Source organism: Ostrea edulis, chromosome 1 (assembly GCF_947568905.1).
Source record: "Ostrea edulis chromosome 1, xbOstEdul1.1, whole genome shotgun sequence".
NCBI classification, from domain to species: Eukaryota; Metazoa; Mollusca; class Bivalvia; order Ostreida; family Ostreidae; genus Ostrea; species Ostrea edulis.
Genome location: NC_079164.1, coordinates 14,286,540 through 14,303,143, shown reverse-complemented (window position 1 = coordinate 14,303,143; position 16,604 = coordinate 14,286,540). Strand labels below are relative to the sequence as shown.

The 16,604-nt window shown below is 36.0% G+C and overlaps 1 protein-coding gene across 1 annotated transcript; it reads right to left on the bottom strand.

Annotated features, from left to right (window-relative positions):
- Positions 1-3,085: 3,085 nt before the first annotated feature.
- LOC130047435 (uncharacterized) lies at positions 3,086-13,558 on the bottom strand. The gene is made up of 4 exons (XM_056142462.1): positions 13,502-13,558; positions 13,216-13,267; positions 3,928-5,997; positions 3,086-3,273 (listed from the first exon to the last, which is right to left on the bottom strand). The coding sequence occupies exons 1-4, from the start codon at positions 13,556-13,558 to the stop codon at positions 3,086-3,088; spliced, it is 2,367 nt and encodes a 788-aa protein (XP_055998437.1).
- Between the last annotated feature and the right edge of the window lie 3,046 nt (positions 13,559-16,604).

Below are 16,604 nucleotides of genomic sequence, written 5' to 3'. Positions count from 1 at the left end.
CAGTCCACTGCCAATTCTTCCAATGGGTCTAGTTTTAAAAAGCCGCAAATCAAGTTACCTCTTCCGCGCCCGTCCGGAGAGCTAACAACTGTTCCAAATGAATTCCAGTCCGACCAAGCAAAATCATAAACAGGTCGACATGTGAAAAACCAGTGAGCAAGGTAACTCAATTTTGAAGGCATTAGGGTAAATGCCAAAGTCACACCACACTTATCAATATGAGGTGATGGTGTGGCCCTGAATTTTCTAGTTTTAAAAAGAATGGTAAAGAAAATTAATTAATGCTTGTTCTAATATCAAACTCATACGTTTTAATGATTTATATACTTGTCTTCTAGGCTAGATATTCACGTGAGTGGGAACCATTTGGAAGGGTGTCCTATAGTCCCAGAATACCCACGTTTAACTCATATTTGAGTATCAGCGAATTGGATTCATATGACGGGTAAACAAAAGGATGAAGAAAGCCTTGGTCAGGAAGCTCAACGAGGTCGCTACTCCTCTGTAATAATCGAGGAACCACAGACTCCACCCATTCCCAGTGGGCAGAGATTCTCTTCACAAACACGTGCTATTGCCATGATGGCCATAAAGGACTTTGAAGTGGAATTTATATTTACCCATGTTTTTATTATCAATTGTAAATTGTGAATATAAATATTATTTCTGTGCAAGAATGTAATAAATTACGCTAGAATAAAGTAAAGTGAAAGAAAAGTGAAACTTTGATTTATTCCAGACAAAGGTTTATAACATACATGTACAGATGATTTAAGCACTGTTAAGGTCATACGCGACGTTTAATACTCCATTTTGTTTTTCTAAAACTATTTTTATCTCCTCGACATGAAGAGTTCTTGAATGACTTCTATATTGTGATCTTCGTATTTTGGCCAGGATAGCGCAGCGGTTAGATTACGTAACTAGTGATGCAAGAGCAGTCTTTACCCAGAGTTCCGTGCGCTACTCACAAGTTGTTATACCTTTGTCAACGCTCAATTTACAGAAATCTTGTAAAAGTTTCTAATATCCAACATCTATGTTTTGTACTAAATATTTAGTCATATTATGAAATGCTTTTGGTGCAATTATATTGATGCGTACTGTAAATTGTTGAAAATCGCTGTTTTCTGATCCTAAATTTGGAACTACTTCGTATTATGCGTATGAATGTAGGACATTCACGTGGTGGAGATTTAATGTAAACATGGAATCAAAAGTAAGAAAGCTGTAAAAAATGCGTTAAAACTTGTAAAATAAGAGACAAACAGCTAAATGGTAAAAATGTACTTAACAAAGTACCAGTGGGCTATGAATAGAGCCTGGTGCATCACCTGTTGCCAGAACTTTTAAAAGAAAGGAAACGAGAATAACTTTAAATCAGGTTATTATATTGTCACGTGATTCCAAGCCTTGACGGAAGTGTAAGTGAAGCTTGCGTAATGCCCCCCTCTGGTGAGAGAATGATGCAAGAATCCCAGGTTCGAACTCCGATTGATTAAAGATTTTTCTCCTTTTTTTACTACACTACTTGTTACGTTTTTATTTGCACAATCTAGCAAAACTAATCCAAGGCATAGCCAACATGACATTACTAACAAAAAGTTTAAATTACTGGAAAAATAATAATAATACAGTATTGATAATTGTATCATCTAGTCTGCACACAACTTTCTTAATTTACATGTATAAATGATTATGAAAACCCCTACTTAAAGAACAGAATTTTGCATCTTTTTTTTAAAATGAATTATGGATATAATAAGTTTTTTATTCCTTAAACTTCACGATGTAAATGCATTTTTACATTATATGAAGGTGTGTTTGTTTCAGACCATTTATTGTTCTGTTCTATTCCAACGGAACCGTACTACATGTATACAATATAAATTATAAGAAACATATCGACACAAACTTCTAAGAACGACCGAAAATAATTTGTTTCATTTCACCGACCGTATAAAATGTGTTAATTTTGCTTGAGAACAATTATCAATTATGCAGATTAATTTCCTCATATATTACCACGTACAATTTGATCCCCTATTGTCGCCTCGTCTTACCCTTCAATTTTGAATCTACACTACATGACAGGATGCTTGTATATCAATATGACTAATCATGACCCTGCTGGCCTTGAGAATATATAACCATGGAAAAATTTGCCCCCCTATTAAGACCCCATCGTACCCTCCGGGGCCATGATGTGAACAACTTGAATCTGCACTACCTGTGGATACTTGGGTATTTCAAAATACGACTACACATGGCACGGTTGCTCTATAGAAAAAGATTTTTCCTTACGTTTTTGAATATAAAACTTTGTTCCTCCGTTGTGAACCCACCATACCCGGGCTATCATATGAACAACTTGGATCTATACTATATAAGGATGCTTGCAAATCAATATAGCCCCTACTGTTCTGGTGAAGATCTAATATTATATCCCTTGGCTCTCACATAAGAAAGGAAAAAGCATACATAATTTCTAAATTTAAAGATAAAGGTACCTTAGGTACATTTGATCAGGATTGGATGGTAAAACGCTTTAAACCTTGTTTCCATTCTAAAAAAACAAACAAAATACATATTTGTTAAGAATGATTAATACTATCAAAAATACTTATTATAAAAGAGATGTTTCTAATTTTTTCTAAATATACGCATAATAACATATTAATCCCGCACAAAAACAAAACAACACCCCTCCCCCCTCTCTCCCAAAGAAAAACCCAGATCGCCTATACCATTATCGCAAGCCACGGCTGAAACGTACGTTCCTCTCCCCTTTCAAACCCTTTCGCCGTAGCTTGCTACGATGACCGCCTCCTGACGGTCAGTAATTATTCTATTAAACTATTGTTCTTTACTACGCAACCAGTGCAAAATTAAAAATGTTTTTGTAAGATACAACTTTTACAAACTGACGCTGCTTCGTTGAAAATTAATTTTACCGCGCGACAGATTTCTTCAATAATTTTGATAATGTTACTGGCTATACTTTCATCATTGACATATTTACCATAGATGTCAGCAAGGTCAAAAAAATTAATGTGCATTGCTAATAACGATGTTAATCACTGTATCACTGAGACCAGTTAAAACGTTCACTGGTAACATAGTTGGAGAATAATTCATTTTGTATCCTAGTTCTTCCCATTTCTTCCACTGATGTCCTTAGAATGACCTTTTCCTCCTCACTCGGTATTCTGTATGGTCTGTTGTCGGCACTGTCAAATTGCTCTGCAGCTGCAATTACCATGCTACGAAAGCCTATTAGTATCATATAAAAATAAATTCACCTTCCACTATCTTGTAATTACGATATAATTATCTCGTAATTACGAGATATTGCTCCTAATTACAAAATAATTATCTCGAAATTACGAGAAAAGATATTGTAATTACGAGAAAATATATCGATATTGGTCACATGACATCTTTCTTTACATAAGCTCCACTCTCCTCTTTCCTTCGTTGTTTTTTTTTTTTTTTTGTAATTGCTTTCTTTTTTTTTAATTGCTGTTTTAAATACTTTTTGATAACCAGTTTCCAATCGAAGTAAGCCAAGTAGAACATTAAAATATATAGTTAGAAAGTTAACTCAATGAGTGAAAGTTAAAATGCAAAGGAAAGAAAACGGCGATTTATTATTGTAAGCTTCTGCAGCATAAATAAATTAACATTTACAGGTTTCACAATAATATAAGCTTACAATTGAGTTCAACTATCATAATGCTTAGTGTGACTGTGTATGAAAGTTCAAGACTCTTGTAATTCCAGCGTTGAGTACACACTGTGACGGTACATATTGTCTTTTGACACTTATTATCCTCGGCGACGATATGCACAAACCTTTATGGTACATATTGTCGCTGACGATAACACGTGCCGAGACAACGCATATTTTTGCCTCACGGTACATACTGTCGTTGGAGACAAAAGTCCATTCTATAGGTATCTCTATAGGTATAGGTATCTCTACAGGTACAGGTATCTCTATAGGTATAGGTATCTCTATAGGTATCTCTATAGGTATAGGTATCTCTATAGGTATAGGTATCTCTATAGGTACAGGTATCTCTATAGGTATAGGTATCTCTATAGGTATAGGTATCTCTATAGGTACAGGTATCTCTATAGACACAGGTATCTCTATAGGTATAGGTATCTCTATAGGTACAGGTATCTCTATAGGTACAGGTATCTCTATAGGTACAGGTTTCTCTATTGGTACAGGTATCTCTATAGGTATAGGTATCTCTATAGGTACAGGTATCTCTATAGGTACAGGTATCTCTATAGGTATAGGTATCTCTATAGGTATCTCTATAGGTATAGGTATCTCTATAGGTACAGGTTTCTCTATTGGTACAGGTATCTCTATAGACACAGGTATCTCTATAGGTATAGGTATCTCTATAGGTACAGGTATCTCTATAGGTACAGGTATCTCTATAGGTACAGGTTTCTCTATTGGTACAGGTATCTCTATAGGTATAGGTATCTCTATAGGTACAGGTATCTCTATAGGTACAGGTATCTCTATAGGTATAGGTATCTCTATAGGTATAGGTACAGGTATCTCTATAGGTACAGGTTTCTCTATTGGTACAGGTATCTCTATAGGTATAGGTATCTCTATAGGTACAGGTATCTCTATAGGTATAGATATCTCTATAGGTACAGGTTTCTCTATAGGTACAGGTATCTCTATAGGTATAGGTATCTCTATAGGTACAGGTATCTCTATAGGTATAGGTATCTCTATAGGTATAGGTATCTCTATAGGTATAGGTATAGGTATCTCTATAGGTATAGGTATCTCTATAGGTACAGGTATCTCTATAGGTATAGGTATCTCTATAGGTATAGGTATCTCTATAGGTACAGGTATCTCTATAGGTACAGGTATCTCTATAGGTACAGGTTTCTCTATTGGTACAGGTATCTCTATAGGTATAGGTATCTCTATAGGTACAGGTATCTCTATAGGTATAGGTATCTCTATAGGTATAGGTATCTCTATAGGTATAGGTATCTCTATAGGTACAGGTTTCTCTATTGGTACAGGTATCTCTATAGGTATAGGTATCTCTATAGGTACAGGTATCTCTATAGGTATAGGTATCTCTATAGGTACAGGTTTCTCTATTGGTACAGGTATCTCTATAGGTATAGGTATCTCTATAGGTACAGGTATCTCTATAGGTACAGGTATCTCTATAGGTACAGGTATCTCTATAGGTACAGGTATCTCTATAGGTATCTCTATAGGTATAGGTATCTCTATAGGTACAGGTATCTCTATAGGTACAGGTATCTCTATAGACACAGGTATCTCTATAGGTACAGGTATTTCTATAGGTACAGGTATCTCTATAGACACAGGTATCTCTATAGGTATAGGTATCTCTATAGGTATCTCTATAGGTATAGGTATCTCTATAGGTACAGGTATCTCTATAGGTACAGGTATCTCTATAGACACAGGTATCTCTATAGGTACAGGTATCTCTATAGGTATAGGTATCTCTATAGGTACAGGTATCTCTATAGGTATAGGTATCTCTATAGGTATAGGTATCTCTATAGGTACAGGTATCTCTATAGGTATAGATATCTCTATAGGTATAGATATCTCTATAGACACAGGTATCTCTATAGGTACAGGTATCTCTATAGGTATAGGTATCTCTATAGGTATAGGTATTTCTATAGGTATCTCTATAGGTATAGGTATCTCTATAGGTATAGGTATCTCTATAGGTACAGGTATCTCTATAGACACAGGTATCTCTATAGGTACAGGTATCTCTATAGGTATAGGTATCTGTATAGGTATAGGTATCTCTATAGGTACAGGTATCTCTATAGACACAGGTATCTCTATAGGTACAGGTATCTCTATAGGTATAGGTATCTCTATAGGTATAGGTATCTCTATAGGTATAGGTATCTCTATAGGTACAGGTATCTCTATAGGTACAGGTATCTCTATAGGTATAGGTATAGGTATCTCTATAGGTATAGGTATCTCTATAGGTACAGGTATCTCTATAGGTACAGGTATCTCTATAGGTACATATATCTCTATAGGTACAGGTATCTCTATAGGTATCTCTATAGGTATAGGTATCTCTATAGGTATAGGTATCTCTATAGGTATAGGTATCTCTATAGGTATAGGTATCTCTATAGGTATAGGTATCTCTATAGGTACAGGTATCTCTATAGGTATAGGTATCTCTATAGGTACAGGTATCTCTATAGGTATAGGTATCTCTATAGGTATAGGTATCTCTATAGGTATAGGTATCTCTATAGGTACAGGTATCTCTATAGGTACAGGTATCTCTATAGGTATAGGTATCTCTATAGGTATAGGTATCTCTATAGGTACAGGTATCTCTATAGTGCATATCTAGCTGTGGTTCAATACTTAATTGTCTAATGCGAGTAAATATTGACAATATTCTTGTGTCATGTGCTATTCCAAAACCATTTTTATTGAGGCCATGGTCTCATTGTTGTCAATCTCATTAAAATATTATATCTTTAACTTGTTTCATTTTACATATTTATAAATTTTAAATTAACCTATGTTTAATATGAAATAGTCATTGTGTTAACAAACTATCTAGTGTCAGAGATATGTTTTAAGTGTATGCATCTTTTGTTTTCACTTTCTTAGTAGCATGAATGAATAGGACAAGTACCATATCTCTCTCTCTCTCTCTCTCTCTCTCTCTCTCTCTCTCTCTCTCTCTCTCTCTCGCGTGTATTCAATATCTTAAGTAACCAATACAAATTGATTTTATCATTAAAGGTATATGATGATATTAAAAAAGACTCACATTGCATACATTTGTGTATATAGTCTAGATTCGTAAAAGAAAAATATTAGTCTCATTCCTATTCGAGATATGTGGATCAGTGTCTGATGCTACACGTACATTGCTACACGTACATTTAATAATGGTGAGGGTATGTATCCATACATATTGTAGATGGAGTCATATAAAACTTTTGTATTTTCAGGTTTAACACCCCAGTTTACAATCTTTCGAATTGGAGATCAAACCTCCGTAATAAAACAAGAATAAACATCTGTCGACCTGACACTTTTTTTGAAAACACAAAAATAGACGTATAAATAATCCGGTTCTAATGATATTAGTCTTTATTTATTGTCCCAAAACATGCGTTACACCTTTAATCATCTATAATTTTATCAAAACAAAAGCAATTACAAAGATATTTTGTCAACATGTAGTGTATTAATATAAATTTCATTTGACAAAATTTCGGGAAATTCTGTTAAATAGTCAGTTAATTATGACGTCATAATGACGTCATCACATTTTCAAGATGGAACCTTCATGTGAACAGCTGGCATAAATTGTCAAACTTTACTATGAGTGTAAATCTGCTACTTTAGTCATTAGAACCATGAGAAAACAACATCCTGGAATGAAAGTGCTCAACAGAATGCTAATTTACAGACTTGTGAGGAAGTTTGAAGTTAAAGGCACCACAAATGACACAAGACGCAATTCTGGTATTGGGAGACCAAGGAGTGCCCGTACCAAAAAGAACATCGATGCCATTGATAGAGTTATTACTGAAACTCCACAAAAATCAGTTAGACGGGTATTGCATGAACTGAATGGCACCGTTAGCAAATCTAGTATTCATAGAATGCTCAAATTTGATTTAAAATTGATTCCATACAAGATAATTGTGATGCAGCATTTAAAAGAGACAGACATTAGAAAGTCGTTTAGAGTTTGCCCATTGGATTTTAAGTAGACCCGACTCTGAAAATTTTACAGATGCGATATGGTTTTCCGATGAGGCCCACTCCCATCTTAATAATGTTGTCAATAAACAGAATTTTAGATTGTGGGGTTCGGCGAAACCCAATTTTTATGTGGAAAAACCTCTACACTGTGAGAAAGTTACCGTATGGGCTGCATTAAATTCAAGCGGAATAATTGGCCCTTTTTTCTTCGAAGACATCGAAGGCGATGTAGTGACGGTAAATTCTGAACGATACTTAAAGTAAATGAAATCAAAATTTCTACCAGCTCTTAGACGAAAAGTTATAAATTTCGATAATGTGTGGTTTCAACAGGACGGTGCTACGCCACACACTGCAGGTTGTGTTCTTCAGTGGCTTGACAACACGTTTGGTGATCAATACATTTCTTATCGTACCGCAAATGTTTGGCCACCGCACTCCCCCGATCTGAACCCCCTTTATTTCTTCTTGTGGGGTTATCTAAAAGACAGAGTGTACTATCCTTCCCCACAAACAACAGGAGACTTAAAAACAGCAATTACACGAGAAATAAGATCAATCTCTGTTAATACATGTCAAGATGGGGTAAAATACTTCAGAAATCGTGTTCAAATAATGTTAAAGACAAAGGGACGTCATTTGGAACATATGTTGTAAAATGACATATGTTATTCCGAAGAAAGTTTTTGGTGATTAATAAGGAAGCTGTGACAAATGTATGCATTGACAAAAAAATTAAATCCGTTTTGTTATATGTTGTAAATTTCATAATTGTAACTTAAGGTATTAAAATTTTATAACAGTTTAAAAGTGTAACATATGTTTTGGATCACCCTGTATAACCCAATAAAAGAAACAAAACCCATAACAAATGCATAAACATTTACATTTTATATTTTTAAAAGTGTGTACCCAGAACCAAAACTATGGCCGGAACGAAACTTACGCGGATCGGAACCTAAATTATAGCCCGGAACGAAACTTAAAGGTACATGTATTTAGCGTTCCGTAACTAAATTATGCGATACCAATCTGATTAAAACCAGATCTTCGATCCGCTCCTCTATTGGTCATGTCGCGTAGAAGCGACATGGCCAATAGAGGAGCGGGTCGACGATTTGGTTTTAATCAGATTGATGCGATACCGGATGACAGTATGTGCCGTCACCAACACTTTAGATAAGATCATTTAGATTTGCTGACCAAGCAACATGGAGGAAAATAGTAACTTGGTGAGCATCTTTTTATCTCAAACAATTTCAGCATAAAAAGATTATCTGAAAATCGCAAAATAACGTTTCGATAAAATTACTCCCATCGCACATTTTCATATTTTCCAAATCAAACGGCTATTCATCTTTTGTTTTAATCGGCTTTGTGTTTATACATTTGCTCGTAATAACGAGATTTTTTCCTCGTAATTACGAAATAATTATTTCCTAATAACGAGATCTTTATTGGTCTTTTTTTTTTTTTTTTTTTTTTTTGCAATTACGAGATAATGGGACGTGATTTTATTATTATTATTATTATGCGGCTAGCTTCTTCGTTAGAAATAAAAGAAATTGAAGTCTGCAGGACAATATTCTCATTTACATGAGTTCGCAAGATAAATTTGTAAACATTATTTTATTTCATAGAAGTATGATTAAGAATAATGATTTCAAATTTTATTTACAATTCATAATCATTACTAGTAGAAAAAAGAAGAAGAAGAAGAAAACAAGATGTGTTTGTGAAACACAAATGCCGCCGATAATGACCAATTCCGAAGATGGCCAAGGTCACAAAGACAAATATCTTGGTACTAGTAAAAAGATCTTGTCACAAGAAATGCTCATGAGCAATATGAAAGCTCTAATATTTACCATTTAGAAGTTATGAAAAATATCAATTTTTTTAAAATTAGGTCAAATGTCAAGGTCAAAATGTTTAGTACCAACAGATAGGTCTTGTCACAAGGAATACTCATGTGAAATATCAAAGCTCTATCATTTACTGTTCAAAAGTTATAAGCAAGGTTAAAATTTTCAAAAAGTAGGTCAAACCCCAAGGTCAATGTCACGGGGTCAAAAATGTTGGTACCCACAAAAAGATCTTGTCACAAGAATTACTCATATGAAATATGAAAGCTCTATCACTTACTGTTCAAATGTTATTGGCAAGGCTAAAGTTTTTAAAAAGTAAGTCAAACTCCAAGGTCAAGGTCACAGGGTGAAAAATGTTGATACCCACAGAGAGGTCTTGTCATATGGAATACTCGTGAGAAATATCAAAGCTCTAGCTCTTACTGTTCAAAAGTCATTAGCAAGGTTAAAGTTTTCAAGAAGTATGTCAAATTCCTAGGTGAAGGTCACAAAGTCAAAAATGTTGAAACCCACAGAAAGGTCTTGTCACAAGGAGTACTCATGTGAAATATCAAAGCTCTATCACTTACTGTTCAAAAGTTATTAGCAAGGTTAAAGTTTTCAAAAAGTAGGTCAAACTCCAAGGTAAAGGGTAAAAAATGTTGGTACCCACGGAAAGGTCTTGTCATAAGGAATACTCATGTGAAATATCAAAGCTCTAGCACTTCCTGTTCAAAAGTTATTAGCAAGGTTAAAGTTTTAAAAAGTATGTCAAACTCCAAAGTCACGGTCACAGGGTCAAAAATGTTGGTACCCACGGAAAGGTCATGTCATAAGGAATACTCATGTGAAATATCAAAGCTTTAGCACTTACTGTTCAAAAGTTAATAGCAAGGTTAATGTTTCAGACAGAATGACAGAATTACAAATTTACAGAATGACAGACACGACAAAAACAATATGCCCCCCCCCCCCCCCCCGATCTTCGATCTCGGGGGTATAAAAAAGAAACACCTATATTTTTCTGTGAACATTTCTCCTATATGACTTATCAGATATACTGAAACTTTGTACAATACTTTATTTTCATTTAACGATGTTCACATTGTTCTGGCCCAGTGATTTAATATTTTCCTACAATTTGCATTGAAACAATGAAGAGAGTTGTACAGCTTTTTTCATGTACCACGGTATGTTTCACTTTCCTATATAGTACTGGTACTTCAGCATAACAGTCACTATTCATACTCATATCAAAAAAATATCGTTGGGTCAAATGCTGTCTGACGTGTTTCATGCCGATTGTTAGGCCGTTCTTGGTACACTGCTTTTGACTACGAATAACTCCGTTTACCTGATCAAGATATAGGGCTCACGGCGGGTGTGACCGGCCGACAGGGGATGCTTACTCCTCCTAGGCACCTAATCCCACCTCTGGTACATGTATATCCAGGGGTCCGTGTTTGTCCAACTTTCAATTTTGTATTGCTTATAGGAGTTATGAGATTGATCACTGTTCGTTGTCTTCAACTTTCATACAACAATGTCATTGGACACATCGATGTTGAATCTTTTCTCCGTCTTTTTCCCCAGTGTACAAAGTGCAGTTCATAATGTCTATGTTCTTGCTCATGCTTTCTCCTTCATACCAAGCACTAAATTAAGGGGAGGGAGTGTATTTTTGGAGCACTTTCAATTTGGGAAGTTGACAAAACGTTCCCGAGGTGGGACTGGAATACCTTTGTTCAGAGTTTTGTCATCTGTCGGGTATTTCGTGGTGCCATATTTTCATTTTTAGTGCAATGGATTCAGGTGTAGAATTCGTCAAGGAGACGTCTGCTGATGTCGAAAAGTTCATTATATTGTGTCGTAACTCAGCTGTTGATTTATTTTGCAAGAGACTGTCGTAGGCCTTGGCTAAATGTTAAATAACTACATGTATATATATCTGATTAAATACAAAATTAATTTAAGCAATGAACTTATAATGAATGACAAAGATACATGTACCGTCTGGTAAGATCGTTTGTGAAAGACCAGTCAAAGAGGGTACCCCACTCTCACTGAGGAAATGATTATGTTTACCATACATGTATCTATTTATTTACTGTTTAATCATAAATTCATTCATTCATGTGTATTTGTGTTGAAAGTGAGTTCTAAACATATATGCGTAATGATTGCGTAAATGTGAATGGTAAAATTAATGTTGTGTCATTTTCGCGCGAATTTACCAGTGTTCATATTGTTGGAAATTGAAATGTTTACCATATCTATATACTAGTAATGTTTCTTTCTCTTCCACGATGCAAGATGAAATATGTTGTGTTTCAAATGGATATATGACAGTAATTGATTTCATGTACACGCAATATAATCAGCATATTTGACGTCATAAGTGGTTTCAATTTATTTGTTTGCGTTGTTATTAGCATAACTTTAGCATTTTTGTGTACAGAAAATGATACAGAATGAAATTCTAGGGGAAAAAATCGTGAAATTTTGACCGCGAGGACCCCTTTTTTTCATGACGCCAGTCATATATATAATTTAGCATATCTTGCGGTGTGACCGTGTGGGGGGGGGGGGGGCAAAACGTATTGGCATTGGAGGGGAAAACCCTCTCACGGCCCAAAGGGTCCTGAAAGCGGAGTGTTCTTTATAGATAACACGTATATACATGTACACGTTTAAAAGGAAACTATAGAATAGAAAACTAATGAAAAATCAAACCATACTTGTGGAACTTTACGGATTTTATGTTACATCTCAGAACGACATGAACTTGGATAGAGTAGTTTCGAAATGGTGAAAAGCATGTCCTCGCGCTTGAATTTGAATTGATGTAATTTTCAACAAAAGTTTGAAGTTCCATAAGTATGATTTAATTTTTCATTAGTTTTCTATATTTTGTATATTATTGTAACACACCTATAGGGAACGTTCCGTTCTCACGGCCCGATCATGTGACTCTGAAGGGTTCTGCAATCTAATTGAAATTAGATGTTAGATCCGCTTGCATACTCGCTACACAAACAGCGAGTATGCGAGCGGATCCAACATCTAATTTTAATTAGATTGTGTAGCGAGTATGCGAGCGGATCCAACATCTAATTTTAATTAGATTGAAGGGTTCTGGGGTTTTGTTTTTACTAACTTCATACAATTCAAGCCGTTGATTGACACCCAGCTCTCAATCAATGCCTAACTTCTTGAGGACGTCATTATGTTTTTTCTTTCTCAGATTTTTAAAAATTCATATAATAACATACATTTATGGACAAATATTTATTTAGTTATTTGTGGAAAGTTATCTACATGTTTTAGATTCTTCAATAACAACTTCAAACATATACATTTTTGATATACATGAAAGTAATGAAAACAACACAAGTCTGGAGAAACGACCTACACGAGGATTTCGAGAACATATAGGTCCGCGGAGTCGGACACATTATAATGACGAATCTTTCATTATGACGTCACAATAGAAGTAATCTCGTTCATTGTTGCGTCACGATCGTGTTCGTAACGTTGTGGCTGTGTTCATTGTACTGGCTGAACCTTTTCCATACAAATCTCCTGATGGGCTGTATTCACTGTTCCAAGGTCTCTCCTGAAGTCAGAAATCAGGACATAAATGGAGAGAAGGCAACACGTCGTGGTGGAATATGGAGGCTAATTAGGAGATTTCGTAAGAACAAAATTCGTCCGACGATGGAGATTATTGCAAGGAGAGAATCAAGGGTTTCATTTGATATCATCGCTCCAAACAATATAATTTCACATCAGAATGTCTTTGTCCAGGACAATCTAGGCCCTTGGCAAAATTATATACTCCAAGATGTACCCCCAGAAGATCTAGTCCCATGGCATAATGATGCACTCCAGGATAATCTAGGTCCATCTCGGAGTGATCATGTGCTCCATGTAGTCCCACTGCAGATGGATGTTCTTCCGAATGACGTAGGTTCGTGTCACAGTGATGTACTTCCGAATGACTTAGGTTCGTGTCAGAGTGATGTACTTCCGGGTACTCTACTGAAGGTTGATCTCCGACCAGGTCAGCAGCCAGGAGAGGACGCTTATGCTGACTTGGGCGACAAGGAAGTTGACCACGCCCAGGAAACAGCTACAGATAGTCTGTGTGAGGCTGGTCCTCTGGAACGGTTGATTGTCACTGCCTATCTTGAGGGTATCCTGCCATCATGCAGCGATGAGGACAATCATGACGGAGTGAAAGCCGTCCAGTAGATTCTTCACGACAACACACATCTACATCTCAGTGTTGTCACTTCTACTGAGATCCCGGGCTGTGGATGTGTAGGTTGTCGCACTGGATGTGAAGAACCGGATCCTCCGCAGAACAATAGCCTCCACAATCCATTGCTAAAGCCAAAAACATTAACGAAGTCAATATTTCTCGCAAGACTATTTTCCTATCTTCACAGTCTCTCGGATGTTCATTCTGGTTTTATTCCCGATATGTCCAATCATATGATCTTGTTTCCCCATTTATGGAAATTTCTGGAGGATGGATCCTTCCCTTCGAAACTCAACTGAAAGAAAATGGTACGTGGCAGAATCATGGTCTCGCATGACCTCAAAATGTCTGTTCGATCTCAGCGTCAAATACGAATACCGCACGACCGTGAATTTCTTTCCTTCACACAAAGTTTCTCGGACTCAAAACCGTCATATATCTGGTGTTTAGCGAAAAACTACAAACTACAAGTTTATATGCAAACTGTGTACCAATACGTGCTCAATGGACCAATTCCAAAATTGATCTCTTTGTGGAAGGTCTTTCTCTAATGTGTTTCAACATTCCTCTTGTTCATGTACAGCAACAGGAACAATTGGTGGAACGTGATCACGAACTGTTTCGACATACGCCTATGTACAGAGTTAAAATGCGGATTGACAGAAAATGAAAATGTTTCTTGTTCTACAGGGGCGTTCTACTACATGTATAATGAAACCTTCCGCTTACTGAACTTAAATCTTGTTCGAAGCGCAGCAGCGCATCACCACGACAGGGCTCTCGCTCAGATACAGGTATCGCCTCCCAAGCTGTCAGGTACACCATGCCGTTATCTGCCCCCTATCCAACACATACTTAAGGGTATGGTATATATGTTTATTTTTCTATATTCTTTTTGTCTATATATATATATATATGTCTGTTCAAAATGTAATTATTAATATTCATGTATATGTAATTGTATGTTAACTTATATTGCAATATCGCCACATGGAGGAAATAGAGAATGAATGAATGAAAAGGACTCTCCCTGCTGACACTTGTCACGTCGCTATGCAGTTTCTGTTATTTTTCGTGTTCGCTGTCTGCACTAGAATTATACAACAAAATTTGTAATTGTGAAGTGCAAAGCATCCCCAGCTGTGCTGCCAGTGCATTCGGTATGATAAACATATTTACAAGATGTTGTGATAAACTTCGTAGAAGCTTTCAGTACTTTATATGCACTATTCCATCCACAATATTTATTGTAACTGAAAAATTGTAGAGTGTGGCGGAAAACATCAATCAATCATGTACAAACGTCGCCAGCTTTAAGTGAAGTGTCACAAATTTTGACCACTACATGACGTACATACGGTTAGAAGGGTCTTTTTTTTTTTTAATCGTACAAACGGCTACCTCTGTTTTGTTTGTTTTTAAGACTGCTAACACTGGAACTTGGCGAGTGAACACTCACTACGTCTTAGGTTTGATGCGGCTCCGGGATCCAGAATCGAACTCGGGACCTCCGGTTGTGAAGTGAGAGCCTTAACCACTGGGCAGCGTTGCCCCGTGTATTTCATCCTGTAGAAAATGCATCGTGTTCTACGTCATAAAATACGTTTTTTAGCCATTTCGTCAAATTTTCATTCAAATTACCAACGTAGCTAAAACGCAGTGTATTATTGCATTTAAATACAACCTTCGATCTTATCTTTGTATGCGTTTGTTGATAGGACTGTCATACTCTCTACACATATGTCGGGGTTTTTTGGTTTTGTTTTTGTTTGGATCGGAGATTGCACTCAAGTTTCAAAATTTGACATAAAAAAATAAGGGACTATCTATTCTATTTCGCATGTCCTTTTGTTCTGTATACTATAGCTATAAATTAAGGACCTATTTCTACTTCATGGTATATGTATTCTTAAAATAGGAGGTATAGAAATCAAAGAAAGTAAAAGTCACGGACAGACAGATTAAACAAAGACGGTTTGCCCTCGATCTCGAGGGTATAACAATGATTTAGCTAGTGGGAAAAGCGTAAATACAGGCTAGGTGTGTGTTAGTGTGTGTGTGTATGTTTATCCGTGGACAAATTTACACATATTAACTTCATCGATTAGCTTTCATTCATATTTTAACAAAATGATAAGCTTAACTTTTCCTTTAGCATTAGACAAATCGTCAACTATGTTTGTTTAATGAATTTCCACTTTTCTGTTATAACCGACCTACCATATGGAAAGCATGTCCCACTCTGTAAGTGCTCACAAAAATTATTGGCCTCTGGAGATTTTGAAAATATATCAATTGTTTTTCTTTTTACTTGTCCTTCGCCTCTCGAAATGTTTGGTATGGGCTTGTTTTATTGCTGGTACGGAATCACATTTATATTAATTAGTCAAGAGTCGATCTGTTTCCCGCGGCATTACCATAAAAACAACAACAGGGAAATCAACACTAAAATAACAAATGTGATTTTTGTATACATAAATGAATTTATGTTTTTACGTGATAGCATAAATTCATTTATTCAAAGATTATATCGCTTCAATATAGTTAAAATTGGCAAAATTAGTCAGACACGTGCGGTGTGTCATCACCTGATCTCCCTGTAAACACCGGGAGAGTCACGTCCGATCAAACACTCTCCGTGTTGTTTTCAATCTGTTATTGTGCAATTTTTTCTTCCCCTCTTTGGGTA